Genomic DNA, 24,272 nt, shown 5'->3' with positions numbered 1-24,272 from the left:
ACTCGAAAATTCCGAGTAATACTTTTTAATTCAGATTAGGTATTCACTATTCAGAGTACCTTTTATCGTAAAGTATTTTTATTTTTAAGAAGTATTTTGAAAATACCTATTTCGTATTTTGTATTTTAAATACAAATTCATTTGTATTTTGCATTTGAAATAGTATATCAAGGAAGTACCTATTTGTATTTAAATACTTTTTATAACCTACCCAACACCAGCGTTCCACTTTTAAGGCTGACACCTCTTATCTCTATTGATATGAACACTAGCAATATACCTACGGTCAGCAAATATAGACCGCGGGCCAGGAGCATATACCTATATATCGTCAGTCATCTTGTCTTGTACCGGTTGATATTTTGTCAGATGATAGTTTAGATGCTATCATGAATCAATAAAAAAATAGTCAGTTGATCTTATTGGAGGTGTGTACGTAAGTATATGGATTTAAATACACGCCCACTGATCAGTGCTTAGATATTCGAAGGGTTAGTTTAGAAACTGCTCTATGACAGGGAACTAAATTTTCTAAATCGTCCAATTAGTGGCCACCAAAGAATGAAATTTTATTATAGAATAGTTAAAAACTAAAACTTTATGTATGTGTAATGTGTATGTTCTCATCATTATTTATCAAGTTACCACATAGGGATCTGTTTTCACTTAAAAAAAAAACGAGGTGGTGCAAACAAGATGTTATATTTGCATTTTATATACAATATTTTTAACCTACGAGTTGGAGTTAGGTCCGCGGCGACGGCCGAAGGTCTGCACAACGTTCACAAATCTGTAGAGGAAAAAATCACAATTATATTTAATGAAATAAAATTTGTTCCATAGCAAGCAGAAATTGAGTCTAAAGGCGTATCCAGACTAGTCAATTTTTCGCCAATCTGGTTAAATTGCCCGATCGAATCAGGACGTGCGGACGCAAAAGCCAATTTGGCTCGCCGAATTCAACCGCCGATAATGACCGATATTACCGATAAAATGAGGTGCGGACGCAAGAATACCAATTTGTGACGCCAGTATTTTCGTTCTGGGCATTTTTTCAATTTAGAGGGCTCTAATATCACCATAAATCTAAAATTGGTGATTAAATTGGAGATTGACGCTAATTTCATTTCTGATCAAATCGGTCGATTTGATCATCCCGTCTGGATACCGCTTAACTCCGACCAAAAGCAGCCGCAATTTTAAAAGACCGTCATTGGGCAAGAACTCTCGTATTTGAATATGTACATATTTCGTTCAGACACGCTTAAAAGCCAGAAAGGATGAGCTTCACCCCATCTTTAAATGGAATATGATTACAAACATAAGAGCTAGGTACAACGGAAGAGCTTGTAAACAGTCTTCTCCACATTGACCTTAAGAACATAGGCAAGGAATGAACTATATTCACCTCCTGTTGTACTGGATCCTGCGCTTGGCACGGCCGGTCTTCTTCTTCTTCTTTTGCTGCTTCTCCACCTTGGGGGTCTGACCCTTCACCTTACCTGTAAGGAAATAAATTACATATCATTAATACTGACACAGACTGACACAGACCCCACAGACCGAATTCCACGCGGGCGGAGCCGCGGGCACAGCTAGTAACTATGCACAGTCTAACCAAACAGCAGGTCCAGGACTTGGGAGCTTCTTTCTCTTGCTTGCTCAGTGGCTTAATTATTAATAAAACGCGACTACGCGATTATAGTAAGTTCGCGCGATTTTACTTGCATGTCGGGCGATTGTCAATTCGGATTAGGACACCTACTCCAGTTCAACGTTTGATGACGCGCTCGCACGAGTCAAATTCGCGCGAACTTGCGATGAACGCGTAGTCGCGTATATTAGGATGACCCCTAAGGGCAAGTTAGTGGATGAGGGCACAACAAACCATTGTGGAATTCATGGTCTAGTTCTTATAGCTGATATGGTGATATGACCTTTATTATTTATTTCTTAATTCTTAACAAATGTGAGATCAATATAAGTATTGTTTTGATTTAGAACCCAAACCCGATTTAGAATTTAGAACTGCTGGTATTAATGCAAATGTTTAACGCCAATAACAAACTAGTAGTTCATTATTTTATGAGTCTATTAAATTATGGAATAAATGTATGTTATGTTCTTATGTTATTGCCAGGGCTGTTCACTTGATGTTATCTAGTCTAGTGATAGTAACATGCTATTTGGGTTAGTGCATTAGTGCAGTCATAAAACTACATTAACCCCTGGAACGCCGAACCGACAAACGTACTTGTACCCGTCAGATGCCTAGTGCCGGATCCGTCCCATCCCCCTCAAATGCCGGATAGGCTCGCGTACGTGCACCCGTCAACTGCCGCGATAAATGCAAGTGCTATAGTGCAAATGATATAAAACTCTATTTGTAAGTGTTTAGATCTCAAAATTGTAAAAATATAATACAATAAATTTGGTGACTGATAAGGCACAAGGCAGTTGAGACAGTTTGTACAGATCTGGGACTAGGCAGTTGACGGGTACAAAAATTGAAGACCCTCCGGCAGTTGACAGGACTGGTATGGATATGGCACTAGGCGTCCCAAGGGTTAAAACCTGCGATCATATATAACCATGGATACCGCCTTTAGGAACATTACCGTTCAAATTCTCGGGCCAAATTAGCACACATACACAATTACGCCTACATTCAAATAAGACGACGCGTTTACAGAGCCTGTAATCAAAGCTGGTAAACAAAATAAGAGTCATCTTTATTACACTAATGGTACATAGCTAAGTGTAGATGAAATGCATATAATGTCAATAACTACCAATCAGCGACATTAATCCGCTAATAACCTCTTCTTGCTGTACGTACTGGCCGCTGAGAGTTCGCGGTTTATATTTCATTAGAATATGACTTGGACAGGGATAGGTTTATGCCATACTGTGAAGAACCAGTCAAATAATTCACGTATAATAATTTAATGCAGATTAAAAGATAACTAGTTCAAATGTTGTTATGAGATGACAGACTAACTCAACATAAGTAAATATATCATTGTTGTATAAATGTATTCCGCTATAATAAGTATTTTGTATATTTTATTATCAATCTGCATGGCAGTGCGAAGTCACGTTCAGGTATAGTCTGTCCGTTTTTCTAAGATCAAGTACGCCATAGTAAATGTATGGCGAACTTGATCTTAGAAATCGGACTTGCTACACAGTCTGCAAAAGGACCATGGGCAAATTTGTATGGGCACTGTCCCCACCCACCAACAGAAATGAAACATGTCTCATTTAATAGATCTTGGCAAACTGATGATTTTTTACTATAACGAGAATCGCCCTATGTATGGGGTTTTTTTCTGTCTCTAAGCAGTTATTTTTTCATGGCGGTGTTCCGGTTTGAAGGGTGAGACATGGCGGTGCAATTTGGCATTGTGGCATAAGATCTTTACGTCACATGGTCGGTAACGCGTATTACGTGATAACCATGAGTTGTTACATCCGTCTATAGGCTGCGGTAACTGTTTACCATCACGCAGCCCCGCATGCTTGTTTATCAATCAACTAGTATAATAAAAAAACAAAAACTTTCAATGAAATGAGCAAAAAATATGTAAAAACAAAACACGGTTTTCCAAGAAAACCCCATACATATGGCGATCCTCGTCATAGTAAAAAATCATCAGGTTGCTAAGATCTATTAAATGAGACATGTTTCATTTCTGTTGGTGGGTGGGGACATTTCTGCCCATGGTCCTTTACATGGGTACACGAATCGGGTCAAAAATATTTGAACAGGCGGAGTCACAATAAATCCCCACTTTCAGTTCAGAATATTTTATATGTATATAGCCGGTCAAGCAAGTTTGTCAGTAGAAAAAGGTGCAAAATTAAAATTTTGTATTTGCGTTTTGAACACATATTAACTCACATTATACGAAACGAAACTGATTTACGTCGGTAAATCAAGGTAATTGAATATAATTCGCGTTAGACCCGTCTATAATGTGAGTTAATATGTTTGCCGCTCTTTTCTACTGACGGAAATGGCTTGAGAGAGAACCTACATATATGTGACAGTAGAGGGTGGATTCAAATGATCAACATTTTCAGATAATGTGTGTATTTGTCAAATTAATTCAGTGAAAGCATGATAGGAAAAATGTATCTACATATAGGAGACCGGGTATGATTATCTCACGGGTTATATCTCATGAATAGAACATATTCTAGATATCTTGCCAGGCATCCGCTCAATTTCATGTCTCTCTAATTGGACAGCTTTTTTCCATAGTTCTCTGCGAATAGCATCTTGTGGGAATCTGAATGGAAAGTAATGTAAAATGACAATACCAAATTTGATTATTAATTTGAAATAACTAGGTAGTTTTTTTATAGCTCCATTTCATGAAATAAAAAAGGAAAATACAAATCTGTAAGAAGGAATTTATTACTACATTTATAATTATATAGAAAATACCTAAACCAAACACAAGTTAATAAAATAGTCTACTTCATTTAGCATAACACCATCCCTATTATCCTCGCAATTTAAAAAGTCGTATGTTGTTATGAAAGTCGTATGCAGTTGTTACGTTTTAGCTTAGCACGGTAGTATTGAAAACAAATCGTCATGTTTTTTCCAAATTCTACTGAAGTTATCTGTTTACTACAAGTGAAAACTGATTCCACTGTCCTTGGTATGAACTAAAATAACTTCTGCACCACTTCACGACACATGAATATATTTTTAATTACAAAAAAACGTTGTTTTTATAAATCAATTTAGCCATTTGTCACTGACTGTCATCTCGGTGGTACTGAGATTGCCAATCGAGCAGTTTGTAAGTACCGCCTATCGCGGGGTAGTTTGCGTTGGGTCATAATTGAGCGGACAGAATACTTCCATGTATAGCATTTCGCTGGTTAAAACACATTAATTCTTAAAACTAAACCAATATTCTCGAGTTCTTACCAAAGGAGAGTTAAGTTCTAAGAACAAATTAAATTACTTTTTATGAAAATATTTTTTAATTTGTGTTATTTTAAGTAGACACACTATGTGATTTCAGTACCATAAGAATATACTTATTACAAATAGAGTGTCTTACCAGCACGAGCCAGGGATCCGTGCACTTTACCACCGAGCAGTGGCACTGTGAAGTCCAGCTCAGCAGAGGAGAGCTCCGACACGAGGCAGGCATCCTCAAGGGGAGCGCCGCAGAGCGAGAGGGTCACCTCCTCGGCCTCAAATCCCTCAAGGGCGCGCAGGCGCTCCTGAAATTCAAAAATGTTGGTTATTTCAATTATGCAAAAAATACTTTTATAGGGTGAGATTAATGCACGTATATTATCTGCATATACGTGCATTAATCTCACCCTATAAAATCATCAATTACCTAGAGTTGAGAGTTCTGTGAACTAGTACTTACAACTTGACAATGGCAAAATATGTATTAATGAAAATGACGTATAATATAATTATTATATATACATGGAATGTTACAAACATAACCTAAAAATGCTCTGATGCAATTTTAACATTATTGAATTTATTGATGTCGATTTTAGTGACTAACTCAAAACCCACAAGTAACAGGCAATGTGTGGATAAACTAACAATTCAATAGTCAGCAGTTATTGCATAGAATAGGCAAAAACGATTATACAGTAACAACCATCATGCCGTGATGGAATCTTCACCAAAACATTTCGAGAGCAACATACCTTGATCTGACCAATGGATTCTTGTCCATTGACGTCTAGAACGTGCGTAGACTGTCCTCTGATGTGAAGCTGCATCTTGAGGCCTATGAAATAGAAAAGGCAATGAGCAACAGCATGGTCGCAACACGTCAATGCACTACGGCGATGTTTTTAACACATAACACTGAAATTTTAACACCTACATAGAAATAACTACATATTTTATGCTTAAAGACACTTAAACTCACCCTACACTTGTAAATTTTATAAATTAAATAGTAAATCCGTGAAATACTAACCTTATCAGTCAATTCTGACAAGCGAAAGAAACAAAGATGGCGGTTTTCGGAAACGGATACAATAGTGTTGCACAATACCGTATAATAATAATTATATTGCACGACTACTATAGTTGGTCAAGTAGATCTTGTCAGTAGAAAAAGGCGGCAAATTAAAAAAATGTAGGCGCGAAGGGATATCGTCTCATAGAAAATTTTAATTTCGCTCCTTTTTCTACTGACAAGATTTGCTTGACCATCTATGGTATTATATTATAATATATTGTAAAAAATTAGAATAAAAACTAACTGCAGTTTGCATGTCTAGCTGCGAGGCATCGAACTCCTATACGATTTTTAGGGTTCCGTATCCAAAGGGTAATTAGGGATCCGTACCCAAAGGGTAATTAGGGTTCCGTACCCAAAGGGTAAAACGGGACGAATTATTTCCACGTCAACAGATTCCCAATACTACAGATTTCCAATACTACAGATTCCCAATTCTATAGCTTCCCAATACCCTATTACTAAGACTTCGCTGTCCGTCCGTCCGTCCGTCTGTCACCAGGCTGTATCTCACGAACCGTGATAGCTAGACAGTTGAAATTGGTTGAAATTTTCACAGATGATGTATTTCTGTTGCCGCTATAACAACAAATACTAGAAACAGAATAAAATAAAGATTTAAGTGGGGCTCCCATACAACAAACGTGATTTTTGACCGAAGTTAAGCAACGTTGGGCGGGGTCAGTACTTGGATGGGTGACGGTTTTTTTTTTGCCGTTTTTTGCATTATGGTACGGAACCCTTCGTGCGCGAGTCCGACTCGCACCTGCCCGGTTTTTGGTAAATTGCAGCTTTTAAACAATATTTTTAGTAGAGGCCTTTAGTCCGGTCCATATATATCTTTCTCGCTTTACCCCATACATACGTCCTTATCGGACGTACTTTTAGCTATCTTCCATACTTTCGAACAAGCCTCGGACCGGAGCAACCAACTTTGTAGTTCCGTACTTACGTCTATTAGGACCTTTATTTCGGTTTATTATGTTGGCGACACTGCATTTACACATTGAAGCTTTTGATTGGTCGCCTAGAAAAGCGGCTGACTAGCCGTGTGATCTGTCCAATTTTGCCGAAAATTTCGCGAAAATATTAAAATGATCAAATAAAACAAGTGGTTAACATTTATTTAAAGGGCCCAAGTTAATGCATCGAACATGCTGTCGAGATTGTTAGGAGAATTTCTTTTATTTCTCGTACATTTGATTGTAAACGTACTTGTTGCTGTTCAGAATGTTTATCACCAATTTTGGGCTAAGAGGGATGATTTACCAACGTGTGAGCTGACGAAGAGGGACATCAGTATTGTCATGGAACATGTGCCAAGATTGAGAAAGAAGTTGCATCATCTGGTTGTGCTGGCCCACACGGAGTACCACTCTCTCAGCGATCTAGCACGCGTTGTGATCTGGAGTCTCGTGGCCGGAATACCGTACGTCAGCTTGTATGACGTCACAGGTAAACATAGATCTGACCATTAGGTATCCAATAGTAATCTACCTTTTAATCCACTGTTATGATGCAATTGTCTAATCTAAGAGTGCGCTGGTGGCCTAGCGGTAAGAGCGTGCGACTTTCATTCCGGAGGTCGCGGGTTCAAACCTCGGCTCGTACCAATGAGTTTTTCGGAACTTATGTACGAAATATCATTTGATATTTGCCAGTCGCTTTTCGGTGAAGGAAAACATCGTGAGGAAACCGGACTAATCCCAATAAGGCCTAGTTTCCCCTCTGGGTTGTGGAAGGTCAGATGGCAGTCGCTTTCGTAAAAACTAGTGCCTACGTCAAATCATGGGATTAGTTGTCAAGCGGACCCCAGGCTCCCATGAGCCGTGGCAAAATGCCGGGATAACGCGAGGAAGGTGTCTAATCTAATAACCTTGAGTATTGGTTGTTATCAAGTTTGTTAGACCAATTAGTAAAAATAAAGAACTGTTGTTACCAAATTACTAACAAAATCATCACCTAAAACTATGTAATACTTGTACATTTAGCAGGCTTAAAATGATTTAAACATCCATTGCATTATCTATTCATTACTGACAACCAAAAGTACTTAACTATAAGCTCAGATCTGATCCACAATTTATCTTTTCTGTTTGCTCAGTTGGTGTTAACTGTCGTCTAAATCAGATGTTTAACTTACTCCATATGTTACTTACACATACATATTCTATTACGGTTAACCTGTAAGAATAGTTGCTAAGACAAGTGATAATAAATAAAATAAAAAGAATAAAATATTACATGCTTCATATTTTTTTTGCAGGTAATCTAAAGCAAGATGAGGAGAAACTGTTTCATAAGATTCAACAGCACAAGAAAGGTGTTCCCGGCTATATTAAATGGGCAAATAAACCAGATTTAAATGGTTATACCAATGGTATGAATGCACACACAGTGATTGTCAACATATTTGATTCTTATGACGGAAGACCCAAAATTGCGCAGTGTGTGAGTCATATTGCCGCAGAGAGTAGCATAGAAAACTATAAAGAACTCACAGTAGAAGAATTGAATTATAGACTTAACCTCATGTACCCTTCCATTCCAGACCCAGATTTAGTTATTTATACGGGACCAGTGTGCCGTACAAGTGGTCTTCTACCATGGCAAATTAGGCTTACAGAATTTATACAATTATCGTTAGACCATAGTGTAAATGTTAAGAGTTATATAGGTGCTCTGTATAAGTATAATAAATGTGATCAAAGGTTTGGTAAATGAAAGTTTGTAACTTATAGTGCTAGGCCTAAGTGTTATGATTAGGTAATTATTTATTATTTTAACATCCCGTATAGCAATTGAAATAAAATATCACAAATTATGATAACAAGTTAAATTATTAGAAAACTATTTTAAACAACAATGCATGGCCTTATTGTCGTCACTTGTCAGTAACACTAAGTTAAAGTGCATTTACAAAGTCTTTGTGGAGAGTTCAATAGTACTTAAATAAATAGCCATATAAAATTAATAATTTTATACAGCTGTATTAGGGGCTATTCATAAATTACGTCATTTCAAATCTGTCTGTCCATCCATCGGATGATGGCAGCATGACATAGGAGCACGATTTTTAGATGTTTTTAGAGGGGTCAAAGGGAAGCGGGGGTCAAAAATAGATGACGTAATTTATGAACAGCCCCTAAGGGGCTAAGCTAAGCTAGCTAAGCTATTGCAGGGGTTCCCAAACTGCGCCGCAGCGAACTTGGGAACCCCTGAGCTATTGGTTCAGTTGCTATCAGATATCCAGAATCTCCAGTATTCAAAAATATCTGAATTGCATGTTCACTTGCTCAGTTATTTTTGAGCACCTTGGCTGCTTTGAAATATCTGATGGTGACTGTGTACTACTTGTATGTTGGTATGTAAAACGATAATTATTATTTATTAGTCCCATTAGCGTTTTACTATTTCCAACTTAAGTACTAGGTATTGTTTGTTACCAAGTTAAACAACATGTTAAGGCTATATTGGTATCTACTTATCTTGATGAAGGTAATGTTTATAACTTTTGTAAGTTTCAAATAAAATCGCTACAGTTTGGTTAGGACTTGTTATTCCCAGTGAACACTACTTACATATGACTTAGACTTAATTTTTGTATCAACTGTGATATAAATAAGTTCACCAACCAATATTATGTTTCCACATATAAATAGCACACTATATTAACAAAAATAGCCAAATATAAAAGCTTAATAACATATTGCTTTTTTTTTCTATATCCCGTTTTCCTGACCAGTCAAAATAAAGGGGGTGTTTCTTTAAATTAACCCTTTGACCGCCGTTGGCATGTATACAAGACAACGATAGAACGATACACTGGCGCCGCTGTCTTGTATACCAGACAAAAATTCAACCGCTCGGTAAATGTGGAAAAAATATCAATTATACATTTTTTTAGGTAAAATTTTTTGAACTGATCTTGTTCACTTACCTGTACTAACAATGGCATTGTTCTATTACAATCCTATTATCTGCTTTTGTTCTCGTAGGCGCCAACCAATTTACTTACAAAATAAGTTGGAAGTACATTGCATGTATATTGAATTCTAAACCTTATTTCTTGTTGAATGGTCTAAAAAGATAATATCATATTCAATCTTTTGGAAAGTCACATGCACCTTAGCCACGACAAGGACGTATTCTGGTGTTAAATAAAATATGTAGAAGGATAAAAATGTATAATTATTATACATAATTAGTTAATGTCCACTTGCACTCGCATTGACCCACGGTCGCCACATAATTATTATCAAGTCCAGTATAACGTAGCGTTTTTTATTGGTGTGTCGCTCGCTCTTTTATTACAATTGTAGTTAGGTATAGGTCAGAAAAAAATACCACTAAACAATATTCAGACATAAACAGATAAACCACGTGCTTATCAATTGCAACAATGCGAGTACGACCCTGGCGGCACATCTGTTATCTCTAAATGCAAAACGTATGAAGTGTTATTCTTACCTTCAAAGCATTTTTATCCTTATGATAAGACTGTAGAGCCGATAATATAATGGAATTTTATGGTATCTCATAGCTGTTTTTCTACTGAGTGCATTCTTTTCGAGTGTCGATGGTTGTTAAATGCAGAAAAAGTTAGGTTAACCATTATTTAGTTAGTGTATTTTGTAGTCTATTGTTTAAAGAAATAGAGTCGTTAATCTATACTAACATTTCAAGGCGGTTATAATCTACTTTTACTACGAGGTGATTATCCTAATTTGTGGTTTACCACTCAATGGTATTGTATTCTTGAGACTCTTTGAGTAAACTAGATCAGATCGTTTGATTCACACTATACACTCATGTTAATGATTTAGGTCTTTGTTTTAAAAATTGCATTTAAAGCTGCTATATAAATCCATTCTTTTATAATAAGGCTATCAAAATGATCGCTCCAGATTTCAACTTTTTTCATGTTCCTCGTCGCCGTTGTCTTGTATACAAGACAGCTAGGGATGGGAATGTTAACTCGATATGAGAATATTCAAAATAAATATGAAATAGCAAATCTGGTTTTATTTAAGCATTTGAACACTTGTTATATGCCAATTGGTGGTAACTAGTACGAGCCCCGATGCAAATTATTTCGTCTAGTTCCACGCAACAATTTTGTTTAATTCTAATATATTTTACACATGAACATAAAATGACCCAGTAATGGGAACCATAATAGTAATGTTTAATGTAGTTTATTTTGATCGTATAATAAAATTGTATGAGACTTTTATTGCTGAAAAAACGTACTTTTCAAAAACGTTGTGCAAATCGTATTGTCCTCTCCTCCATGGGCTCGAAACAAAACTGTCAATACATTGGTACTAGTAATAGCCCTTTTCACATATGTTGCAATCCTACCCGTCAATAAAAAAAATAAAACTCGTTATTTTTTTTCTTTCAGTACAAACGGTATTTCTTGTATTTGGATTTAGTTATTGCAGAGTATTGCCATATAAAATTAAATTACATTAGTATAAGCATTAAATATTAGTAATTTTAAACTAAAACATTATTTTTGAACAAACGCGAGAACCTCAAAAAATGGTCTCTTTAGACGAAAACATGTGCATCGGGGCTCGTAACTAGAATACGTAAAACGAGACGAGAGAGACAGGCATAACTATAGCTGAAGTTCAGGGGGCTTCTTCAGCTGCTGTGGTTTATTTGCAGAACAAAAGATTCATTTTAAGATGATAGTGTAGCGGGGAGTGATACCCTGCAGTGACCGCTTCGCACAAGAATGGTACAGGCGGACGCTAGGACTAGTCAGTGTCGCCTAACTATGAGAATGTTATATATTTGAAATTGACGAAAGATTGACATGGTAGGGAGGATGTAATACGGGAACTGAGAAGCTAAGAAACATGTCGAATGTGAAACATGCATTCCCGAACATTTCCGATCCCCACCCTTTTCCAATATTATTGTTCTTCACTCATTGACAATTCAATTTTATTAACCCACGTGTAATTTTCCCCAATGCAGTTCCGGTACTTACATTTATATTATCGACACACGATGCGCGGCTCTAACGTTACGCTTATAAAGTTTACGTACCGACAAACGCTTACGCCGTTGACCTAGAGACTATTATTACTTAATCCGCGCGGAAACAGTCCTTGTAGGTGTGTACTGCGGACAGTCCATGCGCGCCGTTGTCTTGTATAAAAGACTTCTCTTACAGCCTAGTGCGGTGATATTACGTCATGAATCGATATTGTTTAGTGGTTGTTTTTGATGATAAAGACCTTTATTTTTAACATTGTCGTGTGTAAAAAATATGTTAATTTTTGGCATTTTCGAAATAAATTAAAGTTGGTTAAGAACAAAGCCAAATTGAGAAGATTTTTACCATAAATTGTAAATATCGATATTACCATTTGCAATCCCTAAACTTTTTATTAGTTGTTTACTTAAAATTTGCTCTGGCGTGTGAGTGAGCGTCTTTGCGGACTAGGTCCGGCGGCCAAAAGGTTAAAATGAAAAATGCTCATCTCATATTTAATATATAAATACCCTTACCCTACATATTTTCATGACTCGACAATATTTTTTAGCTAAAACCACCAATACATTATTTTTTCTCTACGCCAGCTCATAAAGGCTTCCTTTATTCTTCAAAAACCGTTGAAAAAGTTGCATTTTATCCACAAGAGTGGCAATGTAATTAAAAATTAGGATGCAAATATGGACTTTACACTTTTGCGGTTGCAACCATGGTTGCAATTCTATGGTTCATATTCTATTATTCATGGTCCAATTATAGTCGTAAATAAAACAAGTTTTGTGTACTTGTAGATTTATTGGAATAAGGGTAATGCAACAAAGCTAGTGCACTTTAATTATTATACACAAATACTAGTATATACACCTGAAGCAAGCCCTAATCGCCACCTGCAAGAGAAAAAAATAAAAATAATATATCACAGCCTTTTCGCAATGTGGTATGCCAGAAACACAATCGTCGCATCAAGTGCATGTCAATCTTATCTTTAAAATCTATTATTTTTATATTTATCATTATCGTGAAATATATGATTGCAATTATATTGTGTTTCTGGCATGTTTACATTACTTTATTCCTACGTTGGACATGATTCCGCTTAAAAGTGTAAAGTATAAATATAAGTTTTAATTAACAGAAGGCACTAAAAAGCGCAGTTAAAACTAATGTTAAAAACTATTCGTTATCTTTTACGCTAATTAGTGGCACTTATCGGGTATACACCGTGTGCTTAATCTAAATAATAGAAAAGAAATACAACCTGTAGCGTCGGTGGGTTCAACGGCGGTGTCGGGAGCGGCTGCGGCTGCGATCGCGCCGTCGGTCGTCCCTATACCGCTCATACCTATCGTACTTGTCGTGCTCGCGGTCGCGTTTGGAGCTGCTTCGGTCGTACGACCTCTTCTCCCGCCGCCGGTCCTCCGACCGGTCCCGCGACCGGTAGCTCGTCGACCGCGACCGCTTCGACCTCTTCCGAGGCCTTTCCTCGTCGGACTCATCCCTATATTTATCCTTGTGTCTGTCGTAATCCCTACTCCGTTTGTACTTGTCGTAGTCGTCTTTTCGTTTAGATCTAGATTTCTCCTCATAATCGTCGTAGTGTTTCGTTCTGGAGTGGCGGTCTCTGTCGTCTTTCTCTGACTTGTGAGACTTTTCCTTCTTTTGTTTCTTTGATTTGTGCCGGGAGTCTTTGGAGGAGGATCGTTTGCGCTTTTTGGGTTTGGTTTCTACTTTGATTTCGGGCTCACTAGGGGAAGAAGATTCGCTGGAGCTGGAAGAGTCTTCTTCTGAATCGCTGGATGGCGAGGAAGAGCGCTCCTTGTTGTTTTTGAGCGGGCTCGGAGTGCGCTCGCGTTTGCTCGACTTCTTTGGTTTCTCCTCTAGGATAGTGTTCAGTTTCCGGACTCCATCGACCTTGTCTACGGATTTGTGGTTGTTCTTCTTGTCTCTGGAGAGGCGACGTTCCGGGAGCTTTTCTGGCGTGTCGCTGTCCACGGGTGGCGGCGTCGCTGATGCACCTGGATTGGAAATAACTTACTATATACTAAATCTATTTGTGTAGCAGTAAATTGCGCTCTGCATTTATTTCTAGAACTTAACGTTTCCAACGAGTTACATGGAAAGCAATTTGGGAATGGAGTAGTCATACAATAAGAGGTGGTTTAATTTAACCTTTTGAACGCCAAACGGCGCATCCATTTGCCGAGCCACTGACGCCACAGGGGTGAAATTTAGTTTTGTGAATAAATAATGCCAACCTAAAAGTGGGGTGTTTTTCAGTAGATTTTCATCAAAAAACTATCGACGTCAAATGCCGTCTTTGGCGTCGTTGTCACGATTTTGCGTTGACGTCATTTGCCGTCTGTGGCGTTCAAAAGGTTAAGGAATCTAAGTCCATTGTGATTTAAGCGTTCTACAGCCTGCACACACGACAGGAAAACCCGAATCACATGGATACGTAGTTCACAAACGAATCGTCGTGAAGACACTAAATCTGACTGATGTGGGTTTAATAGTGCATTACGATACAAGTGAGAAAAGTAGGAAATTCGCAACGAGTGGCGATAAATTGAAACACGAAGGGAGTGTTTTAAATCGACACGAGAGGCGAATTACCTTTTCGCACGTGTATTGTACAACGTTTTACAGTACATATGGCCCTTTCAATTTTTGACATTTTCCTTAATCCCGCTCTAGGGCGGTAAAGTAGCACCATATCAAAAGTTGTCAATACAGTTGGTCGTGCGCAATGTATGAATGGCCTTGATTTGCCGCTCGCCGCTTGCGTCCAATCCGTGGCCTTACGTGTGTGCGGCTCCGGCGTGGCGGGCGGCGATGTTTCGCCGAGCTCCGCCCGTCGCACCTCGGCCTCGATCTCGCGCGACGTCCGCTCGAACTCCACTCGCTTGCGCTTGATTATGTCCTGTGAGATAATGTCATTGTCAATTTTTCTGAGGTCATTTTACCTATTGGTTGTAGATTACCAATTAACTTGGCACGAGTTACACAGTCAACAAAAATTAGATGCTAATAAAGCGGAATTTGCGAATAGGTATGGCCAGGGGAATGAGGTTTTTTTATAATGACCCCTTCATATATTTGATATCTTGTGTTTCGCTGTACGAACAAAATTAAACCTATAGTAGAATAGAACAGAACCTTGGTTGCGGGACAACAATGCCATGCTTTAAATTTAGGAGCAGCTAACATCTATTCCGGTTTTAATAGTTCTGTAGTGTAAAATGGTGTAGAAATGTTCCGCTGCTCGTCGCCGCTGTCCTCGTTGCTGTCGTACGCGCCCAGCCCTGCGCACACGCACATCGGTGACATGGCGTCGCTGTAACTGAGACGGTAATGTTCACCTGCAGCTGCTGGTCCGTGAGCTCGTCCCGCTGCTCGTCGCCGCTGTCCTCGCTGCTGCTCTCGTACGCGCCCAGCCCTGCGCACACGCACACCGGTGACATGGCGTCGCTGTAACTGATACGGTAATGTTAACCTGCAACTGCTGGTCCGTGAGCTCGTCCCGCTGCTCGTCGCCGCTGTGGTCGGTGCTGCTCTCGTACGCGCCCAGCCCTGCCCACACGCACACCGGTGACATGGCGTCGCTGTAACTGAGACGGTAATGTTCACCTGCAACTGCTGGTCCGTGAGCTCGTCCCGCTGCTCGTCGCCGCTGTCCTCGCTGCTGCTCTCGTACGCGCCCAGCCCTGCGCACACGCACACCGGTGACATGGCGTCGCTGTAACTGATACGGTAATGTTAACCTGCAACTGCTGGTCCGTGAGCTCGTCCCGCTGCTCGTCGCCGCTGTGGTCGGTGCTGCTCTCGTACGCGCCCAGCCCTGCCCACACGCACACCGGTGACATGGCGTCGCTGTAACTGAGACGGTAATGTTCACCTGCAACTGCTGGTCCGTGAGCTCGTCCCGCTGCTCGTCGCCGCTGTCCTCGCTGCTGCTCTCGTACGCGCCCAGCCCTGCGCACACGCACACCGGTAACATTGCGTCGGGACACGAAACATGATACAGTACAAGAGTCGAGCTAAAATGACGTCTAACACTGCATACGACAAACGGCTACCCGAGTCACGGCTGTATGGGTAGAAATTACACGAACATATGCAATTTTCATTCCTTGCACTACCTACTTTAATTAGATCTTCAGTAACAATATTGAAAAGGACACAATTATTTTAAGTTGGGACTCTCACTATTATTATCGACGACGTTTATTATTATTTGTGCTATATAATATTTCAGATTCCTAGAAAATGTGTTAGCGAAAACATTAGCTTGTAAGTCAAGACAGGATGTACTCTAATCTTTATTTCTAATCTATGTCTTGTCCTTATTGTTTTGATGTAGTTTGCAGTAAATTGTACTTATATTTTTTTTGTATAAATTGAGATGTTGCACGTCATTTTAGCTTTAAGATACTATTGGATCTTTCGAATGACAAATCAGAAGTCTGTATTTTATTTAGAAATGACCATTACTAGTAAATATAGGCATAACAGGCACGCATACAAATAATTTAACATCGAAAATAATTTATTCGTTTCTTACCAATTAATCCATAAAAGACAATGTATTTAAACATTGTCAAATTAAACTGTATTGCCAAGGACAATACAAAATTTAAAATTTTGACGAAGAATTTCTGAAAAGAAAAGGTTACCTGGCGCTATGATGGTTATGTCATTAACTTTATAAATAATCTTGCTTTAAAAATACTTTATAAACATGAATAATGTTTATTACTAGTGCAACTTTCATATGTGTAAAGGTGGCAGTAGGTATATTCCCCGTGATGTTAACCGTCTAGGTCGGAAACTCAGAACGGAACCGACTTTCAACACCGTTCCATAGGAAAGTTCAGCACCAGAGCGACGAAAAACGCTCAACGACGAAAAATGTATTGCTTTGTCACTGTAACAGTTATTCATAAATTTGACAAAACCATCATAAACGGTTTACGTAACAATCTGGCAAACTTCAAGATTAGGAGATTGTTACATGCTTAAACATAAACAGTGCTTAGATATTAAGGTATGTGCAACATTTTCAGTTTGCGAGAAAGTCCGTATATAAATTCCACAAGAAAGTAACTCACCAAGACCACTAGCGATAGCAGCGAGCGCCTTGGACTTGCTAGCTTTGATGGCGTTGAGACGCGACGCTTTTACCATATAAATAAAACCAATATTAATCACACACACCACATGTATTCATCTGTATCTGAAATAAGACTTTATTAGGTATAAAAATAGGGCACAGTTTAGCACATCACAGTTTCTTGATCACAGTAAGTAAGTATATCACTATCAGTGCACTCGTTGTATATGACAATGTCTTCCGGCCGGTAAGGCAATATGGTGGATAGTGGAAATACCTTGTGCGGCGTTATACCGGGCCAACTCTTCTTGGCTCACCATATGAATCTCGTGGTCGGTCACCTCCAGTAGGATCTCAGTGAGTGAACGCCGAACTGTCAGCATCTATAGACACAAGTTTTGAGTATTTTCGTTTCTTAATCAAGTCTCACATTTTAATCATTTTATGAATCAGCAAATGGAACGAATGATGAATGAAATAATATACAGGTAAAAAGAGTATGGAGATACGAATTGTGAATTTAAAATGGCGCTGACGGATTTGTGTGTAGCCTTCTTGTGTATATTTAAGTTAATATTCTTCTTCTATATATTTAAGTTAATATTGTTTACCAACTAAGGCTAAATTAGAAAGAAAAATTACTGTTGTGTGTTGAGATAATTAAATGAATGGGATGGCTTTAATGAGGTTTCGATCTATTACTTTTTGTAGCCTTTTTGACTCGATTAAAACTGACTTTCAAAAAGTGTAATGCAGCACACAAGGCTGCAGATTGGACGCACGCTGCCGTTCAGAACGGGCTCATTCAATTCTATAGGTTATATCGCGTCGTTCAAGCGGGGCGGCGCGAGCGGTCGGTGCGTAGCCGGTCGGGTGCGTTCAGTCCGCGGCACATTGTGGAACGACGCCATACTCGTTGCGGCCCGAGGGTGGTATTCCATCTGTCCAATGTCATTGCGTCTCTCTCTTATTAAGCAAAATGTGAGACAAAATACACATTGGACAAAGAAATTGGACAGGTGGAATACCAGCCTGAGTAGTAAGCACTAACCACTTCCTGCATGATCTCCTCCTTGGAGCGCTGCGGAGGCTCGGGCGCCGGCGCGGGCGCGGGCTGCGAGTAGAGCGGCGGCGCGGGCGCGGGCGCGGGCGGCGCGCCGAGGTCGGGCGGCGGCGGCACCTCCACACCCTCCTTCTCTTCCGATTCGCCTTCTGAATCTGTGTCCTGTGAGAACATATGAAACTTTTAGGGCCAGTTGCACCGACCACATTTGACAGACTGATCGACGTCAGCCGGCGCGCCCCGGCGCTTTACTATGAAACTTTCCATACATAAGAATTTAGCGAACTCTTTAACGATACGAACAGTTTGGTGCAACCGACCCTTAATGGGGTAAAGGTGTAGAAGGCCCGGGTGTTAGGAACGAAAGGTTAAGGTTCCGTCACACAGGCGCGTTTTCCGGGCGGGGCGTGAGCGTTTTATATGTAAAAGCGGCGCGCCCCGCTTACGACCCGTCCGGAAAACGCGCCTGTGTGACGAAGCCTTTAGCTTGGTTTAAATTTCGCAAATAATAGATTAAGCTAATTCTATTTTACGGTTTCACTCACGTGATTTTAGTCACTCGCGCGACATATTTAGGAGAGCCTAGGTCTCCATTTTCAAGCACTATCTAACAGTGCATAGCGGTCACGACGAGCGGGCGTCACCTGTCACGCGAGTGACTAAAATCACGTGAGTGAAACCGTGATAACCGTATTGAACGTACGAATTTGCTCTTAGGCGGCGGCAGCGGCTGCCCGCTGGCCTCCGCCTCGGCCTTCATCCGCTCGAGTTCCTGTTCTTCTAGAAGCTTCTTTTGCTTCTCTGCTTCTTCACGCGCTTGCTTCTCTTGCTCGCGCTCGATCGCACGCTGCTTTTCTCGCTCCATCTTTTCTAGACCTGTGTAAAATTGCATAATTATTATTATATATTGCGTGTTGCAACCGCTAGTTAAAATATTCACATATAATCATGTAATATCTGGGAGACCGAGCTTTGCTCGGAAAACATATAAAAACTCAAAAATGCGCGTTTTCCCAGAGATAAGACCTAGCTAGATCGATCTATCGCCCCCGAAAACCCCCATATAGCAAATTTCATCGAAATCGTTAGAACCGTTTCCGAGATCCCCGAAATATATATGTATATTGTATAACCGCGGGTATCCACACAGATCGAGCATACGCGCGAGGCATTTTCCTCGCGCACAAAACGGCCAGTGTAGACGTGCCTCGGCCGAGTCGGGGCGCGCAAGGCACGTCTACACTGGCCGTTTTGTGCCTCGCGCGTATGCTCGCTCTGTGTGGACCCGGCTTATGATACAGAGTAGTTTTGAGTGGGCCTTATACCTTCTCTAATCCACGCGGGCAGCTGCCTTCGTTTCGCCGCATCGATGGTGGGTGTGGGCGCCACCGCCGGAACCATCACTGGCTCTATCACTGGCGGTGCTACAGGTGGCGCCTTTTCCCTGTACATATGCAATGGTTAAAAAACTGCCAATAGTTCCCTATAGAAGTCGCTTTGAGGAAGGGGCCGTGGACTAGTGACGACAGCCTATTATCTCTCTTTAGTAGTAGTACAGCAGCTTTCACTTTATTATGGATACAATAAGAATAAAAAAGAAACATGTTTTAGGGACAATCCCTAGCTAGCTAGCTTTGCTGAAAATCATCGCTCATTGGAAGTAAGTTCGGCCAGCGACGTCATTGACAAACTATAGTTGTTGAGTTATAAGAGATGAAGTTTATGCATTCTATGATGCCAAATATTAATTTTTATATGGTAAATTAAAAATGTCAGGACTCCAAATCCTGTCCTGTCATTATTTTTTTAAGACTCTTGTGCTTACTATAAGATTACGTATATTGATTTTCAATAATGTTCTATGAAGATTGTCCACGAAGGTACCTTGGTCGATGCGAGCGGTGGCTCCTTGATGATTTGGAGTCCCTGTTGCTCCGCTTGGTGCGGTCGCGCGAGGTGCTCCGGTTGTTGTTCTCGGGCTGCGACGCCGTCCAGTATCCGTGCTGGAACGTCGGCGCTCCCACGCCCGCTGTTGTGTATCTGTAGTAAGGAGAAGTTTGAAACACCATTTATTTCAAAGACGCCCACACATACACATACCTAGTATAATTTTTTGTCTAAAATGTCTAAATCATAGGTTCTATCTATGAAATCTTAGTTGTATTACTTAATTAATATACAAAATTGCAGTAAGAAACCATCATGTGTAACAATCATGCCTTGCGTGAGCAATTTCCTTTCAAGAGGGCTCCTTCTGTGTGACCCCACCTACAATCCCACCAAAGTATTAAAAACTAACAGCTCCTGTAGAGGATCCTAATATAATTGACTTGAATGTGTTCACCATTTTGCACATTTAGGTTTAGAATTATTAAAATATTGTCTGAGCCTCATGGGCAATGTAGGCATTAAATATTAGACGGAGAGCTAGGTTTGCAATTTATAGAGCAACGAAATCCCTCTAGTTAGTGTGCCATACTATCATTATCAATTAATTCGGGCGCCTGGCAGCTGTTCAGCGGATTTGCGGCTCTTAGACCATATGGTTGTTGGTCCATTTCTATAAACTATGGAAACCACCAACCAACCATATATTTGATAATAGTGGCTGATTATCCTGTATGAACTTCTAGAAGCCAATGCAAAATGAGAAGAAATTAAAGTGCCCAGTAAATGTTCCACACAGATAATAAAATAATTAATTACACAAACGGGTCTACCGCGATATAATTTCATTGTTTTTACCTTTAATTCCGACGTTTCAGCTGAGTTGCACCAGCTGTGGTCACGGAAAGACCTAAAGAAAACACTGACTGGAAAGTCTTTCCGTGACCACAGCTGGTGCAACTCAGCTGAAACGTCGGAATTAAAGGTAAAAACAATGAAATTATATCGCGGTAGACCCGTTTGTGTAATTAAATATGTGTACAAAACGCGAGAGTTTAAAGTGTTATAATAAAATAATTGTAAACAAAATATGTTTACCCAGGCATTGCAGTAGAGCCATCTGGTGGTACAGTGTAGCCATCTATCATGCCTGGAATCATAGCAGCATCTGACTGCATGTTGCCCCATCCTGGAAACAAAAGTTACAGCAAGGAATAGTAAAAAATTTTTAGTAAATATGACAATTACTCACTCCTTGAAGGAGCAAATAGACTTATTATATTATGTCCTGAATCGGTGCCAGGATTTTTAAGACTAGTTTTTAGGGTTCCATACCCAAAGGGTAAAAACGGGACCCTATTACTAAGACTCCGCTGTCCGTCTGTCCATCTATCTGTCTGTCTGTCACCAGGCTGTATCTCATGAACCGTGATAGCTAGGCAGTTGAAATTTTCACAGACAATGTATTTCTGTTGCCGCTATAACAACAAATACTAAAAACGGAATATAATAAATATTTAAGTGGGGCTCTCGTACAACAAACGTGATTTTTTTGCCGTTTTTTTGCGTAATGGTACTGAACCCTTCGTGCGTAGTCCGACTCGCACTTGGCCGGTTTTTTTAACCCCTGACAATTTTCCTATTACTACAGCTCTTCTATATCTACTTATTACAGTGTGAGAGGGATAAATCCTTATACCTAATGGTGTACAATAATCATGCCATTGCCATGTTTGTAGAAAAATGCAAGTGTTTTTAACAATATCAGGCCCTTTATGCAATATCAATGTACCCATAATAAGCGGAGACTCAATTCCTACAAAATCAAATCAAATTTATACAATGTATCAAGAACTGTAACTGTAAGAGAAGAGTCGTGGAATGTATGGGGCCTAATACATTCCACAACTCTTCTATTTCCGAACAAACTCTATCGCTTATAGTTTTCATTGTTTTTATGTTTATCAGTGTTGCATTGTAGAACAAAAACACTAGGGTATAATAAAACTAACCAGTTAATTTTCTTCAAGGTGAGTGAAATCACTGTACTAAGAAACTTCAATTAACAATGTTACAAAATACACTGATATGAAATTAGATTTCTATTAATTAGTAATTTAGAATTTCATAAGCTTGGAATTTTGCTGTTTAATTTTTTAGGGTGTATTAATTCAGCATCATCAGCAAAGATATAAATTACTACACTTATTATGTCAGTTACATCTCCTTCTACTGCCTTTGAGATCAGGGTCCATCTACTGTACTTATATTAAATAATCATGGTCATCGCCATCCTGGCATATTTAAAAGAGTGATGAGTTAAAAATAGCTACAGCCAAACCAACGGCAAATGTTAATTTGTAGTACTGTCTATGAAGTGCCCTACACTTAGTATAGAATTGTGTTTATTGAATAAGTACCTTATTAGTACACACTAGCTATTGCCCGCGACTTCGTCTGCGTGGAATCAATAACAGCAGCTAGAGTAAGTATAGTGGATACAGTGTAATTGCAAACATTCAGTTTGAGCATAAGCTTAATTGCTTACATCAATTATCAGGCAATTCATTAACTCTCTCAATTCCATCCCTTTTTTCACTCTCTTTAGGGATGATTCCCGACATAAAAACTAACCTATGTCCTTCCCCGTAACTCAAACTATCTCTATGCCAGATTTCAACTAAATCGGTTCAGCGGTTTAAGCGTGAAAAGGTAACAGACAGACAGACACACTTTGGCATGTATAATATTAGTATGGATTTATCTTGCTGGGACCTAGAGAAAACCTTAAAAGTAGTATCCACATTGAGCCCGATCAAGGGTTATATATATACCATGCAACGTCAACATCGTAAGATATAAATAAACAACAAAGAATGGAGAGATGATTTCTATGGGAGAAATACCTAAACTATCTGTACTTACTTTAGAGGACAAATATGAGACTGACAAGTATCAGAAGCCTTACCCCACTGATTCCAGTTATTGCCCCAAGAGTTGGAGTTGGCGTTCCAGTCACCTGGCCCCGACGCGTCGCTGTTCGTGTCGGGATTTTCCACCTCCATGGGTGCTTCGCCTTCTTCGATGTCGGTCTTCGTTGGCACGCCGACTATGGCCGCTGCCTCTTTCATAGCTATCCATTGTTGAGCTAATGAGGCCCAGTCTACCGAGTTGGAATCTACATTTTGATACGCAGTGGGATTCAAGGCCCACTGCGTGGGATAAGACGGGTTTACGGCATCTTTGCCGGAATACATTTTGGCTAAAATTTATTTATTTACACTGTAAATATTAAAGGTACTCTTAACATATAGAATTAGCACTTTATAGATTGGATTGGCACTTCATAAAACTAAGAAATAAGGGTGAATAATACGATTCACGACAAAATATCCACATATCACAGCAAAAATCGCACATTTCATTTCATTTCATTTAGAATGAACTTTTTTTAATGTCGATTGATAAAATGTTGCCTTTAGTAAAAAAATTGTGGAATAGCAACCCTCTTCGTTTCCCTTTTATTATGTTGGCTCCCACGTTTCATACGTCAAATGTAAAGGTTGGTTGTACTGTTGAGTGGCACGTTTACAACTAGGTTTATTCCAATGCCGCCAACCTATAAGCAAAGACGTTGTTGGTATTTCTACTGAACAACAGATGTCACTGTCATAGTATCATAGTGTCATTATGATACCTATAGATGGCACTGTTGTAAAATGCATATTGCGGTATTTTAATTTTGTTCTGGACGTTCTGGTACTAGTAAAGTTAGCTGTGCCCGCGGCTATGGTAGCATTCAATGAAAGCCAAAGAACATTTTAATCTAAAAAATATGGCATTGTGAATGGTGATATAAGACTATAAAATTGAATTACATAATTTCTTTACACATTATTAAATTGTACAAGGGCACTTAATCGCATATTTCAGTTTTAAGATTTACCTCCGACGTTTCGAGGACGGCGTTGTCCCCGTGGTCTCGGAGGGGGTCTTCTAAAGTGTTATTCACCCACATATGTAGATATCAACTAACCTCGCGACGTAATAGTGTCATACACATTTTTTAGCAAACTCATTCGCGTCTTTCCTATATACTTACCTAGAGATCGCAAATAAAGGGTGTTTTTTTTAAAGGTATACAATTTCAAAATGATATAAAACAGGTAAAAATGA

General features: G+C 39.4%; 3 protein-coding genes across 4 annotated transcripts; 1 reads left to right on the top strand and 2 right to left on the bottom strand.

Moving 5' to 3' along the window:
• Positions 1-693: 693 nt before the first annotated feature.
• Positions 694-6,047, bottom strand: LOC134794230 (ubiquitin-like FUBI-ribosomal protein eS30 fusion protein). The gene is made up of 5 exons (XM_063765970.1): positions 5,979-6,047; positions 5,701-5,783; positions 5,085-5,250; positions 1,409-1,502; positions 694-790 (listed from the first exon to the last, which is right to left on the bottom strand). Exons 2-5 carry the CDS (start codon positions 5,773-5,775, stop codon positions 733-735), a joined length of 393 nt encoding a protein of 130 aa, XP_063622040.1. The 5' UTR covers positions 5,776-5,783; positions 5,979-6,047; the 3' UTR covers positions 694-732.
• A 969-nt stretch (positions 6,048-7,016) lies between these two features.
• Positions 7,017-9,028, top strand: LOC134794229 (dehydrodolichyl diphosphate synthase complex subunit nus1). Its single transcript, XM_063765969.1, has 2 exons — positions 7,017-7,478; positions 8,290-9,028. Exons 1-2 carry the CDS (start codon positions 7,178-7,180, stop codon positions 8,745-8,747), a joined length of 759 nt encoding a protein of 252 aa, XP_063622039.1. The 5' UTR covers positions 7,017-7,177; the 3' UTR covers positions 8,748-9,028.
• A 3,793-nt stretch (positions 9,029-12,821) lies between these two features.
• LOC134794238 (arginine/serine-rich protein PNISR) lies at positions 12,822-23,555 on the bottom strand. Of its 2 annotated transcripts, XM_063765990.1 has the most exons (12): positions 23,065-23,555; positions 21,195-21,285; positions 20,094-20,249; positions 19,535-19,653; positions 18,913-19,085; positions 18,198-18,371; positions 17,424-17,529; positions 17,145-17,210; positions 15,664-15,740; positions 14,839-14,956; positions 13,295-14,051; positions 12,822-12,923 (listed from the first exon to the last, which is right to left on the bottom strand). In XM_063765990.1, the coding sequence occupies exons 1-11, from the start codon at positions 23,351-23,353 to the stop codon at positions 13,312-13,314; spliced, it is 2,109 nt and encodes a 702-aa protein (XP_063622060.1). In that variant the 5' UTR covers positions 23,354-23,555; the 3' UTR covers positions 12,822-12,923; positions 13,295-13,311. The 2 variants fall into 2 exon arrangements, with proteins under 2 accessions (XP_063622060.1, XP_063622059.1); XM_063765989.1 differs by having other exon boundaries at positions 12,822-14,051.
• Positions 23,556-24,272: the final 717 nt, after the last annotated feature.

This window comes from Cydia splendana, chromosome 10, assembly GCF_910591565.1.
Source record: "Cydia splendana chromosome 10, ilCydSple1.2, whole genome shotgun sequence".
Classification (NCBI taxonomy): Eukaryota; Metazoa; Arthropoda; class Insecta; order Lepidoptera; family Tortricidae; genus Cydia; species Cydia splendana.
This window is presented reverse-complemented; position numbering and strand designations above follow the sequence as displayed.

Excerpts from the sequence above, each read along its gene's own strand:
- LOC134794230 (XM_063765970.1), bottom strand. The coding sequence starts at position 5,775 with ATGCAGCTTCACATCAGAGGACAGTCTACGCACGTTCTAGACGTCAAT. Across the intron at positions 5,251-5,700 it reads AATCCATTGGTCAGATCAAG|GAGCGCCTGCGCGCCCTTGA; the intron begins GTATGTTGCTCT and ends TTTGAATTTCAG. Across the intron at positions 1,503-5,084 it reads CGGATCCCTGGCTCGTGCTG|GTAAGGTGAAGGGTCAGACC; the intron begins GTAAGACACTCT and ends ATTTCCTTACAG.
- LOC134794238 (XM_063765989.1), bottom strand. The coding sequence starts at position 23,353 with ATGTATTCCGGCAAAGATGCCGTAAACCCGTCTTATCCCACGCAGTGG. Across the intron at positions 20,250-21,194 it reads GGCTCTACTGCAATGCCTGG|ATACACAACAGCGGGCGTGG; the intron begins GTAAACATATTT and ends TCCTTACTACAG. Across the intron at positions 17,211-17,423 it reads CCGGTATAACGCCGCACAAG|CGTCGCGTCTCAACGCCATC; the intron begins GTATTTCCACTA and ends ATATGGTAAAAG.
- LOC134794229 (XM_063765969.1), top strand. The coding sequence starts at position 7,178 with ATGCTGTCGAGATTGTTAGGAGAATTTCTTTTATTTCTCGTACATTTG. Across the intron at positions 7,479-8,289 it reads CAGCTTGTATGACGTCACAG|GTAATCTAAAGCAAGATGAG; the intron begins GTAAACATAGAT and ends TTTTTTTTGCAG.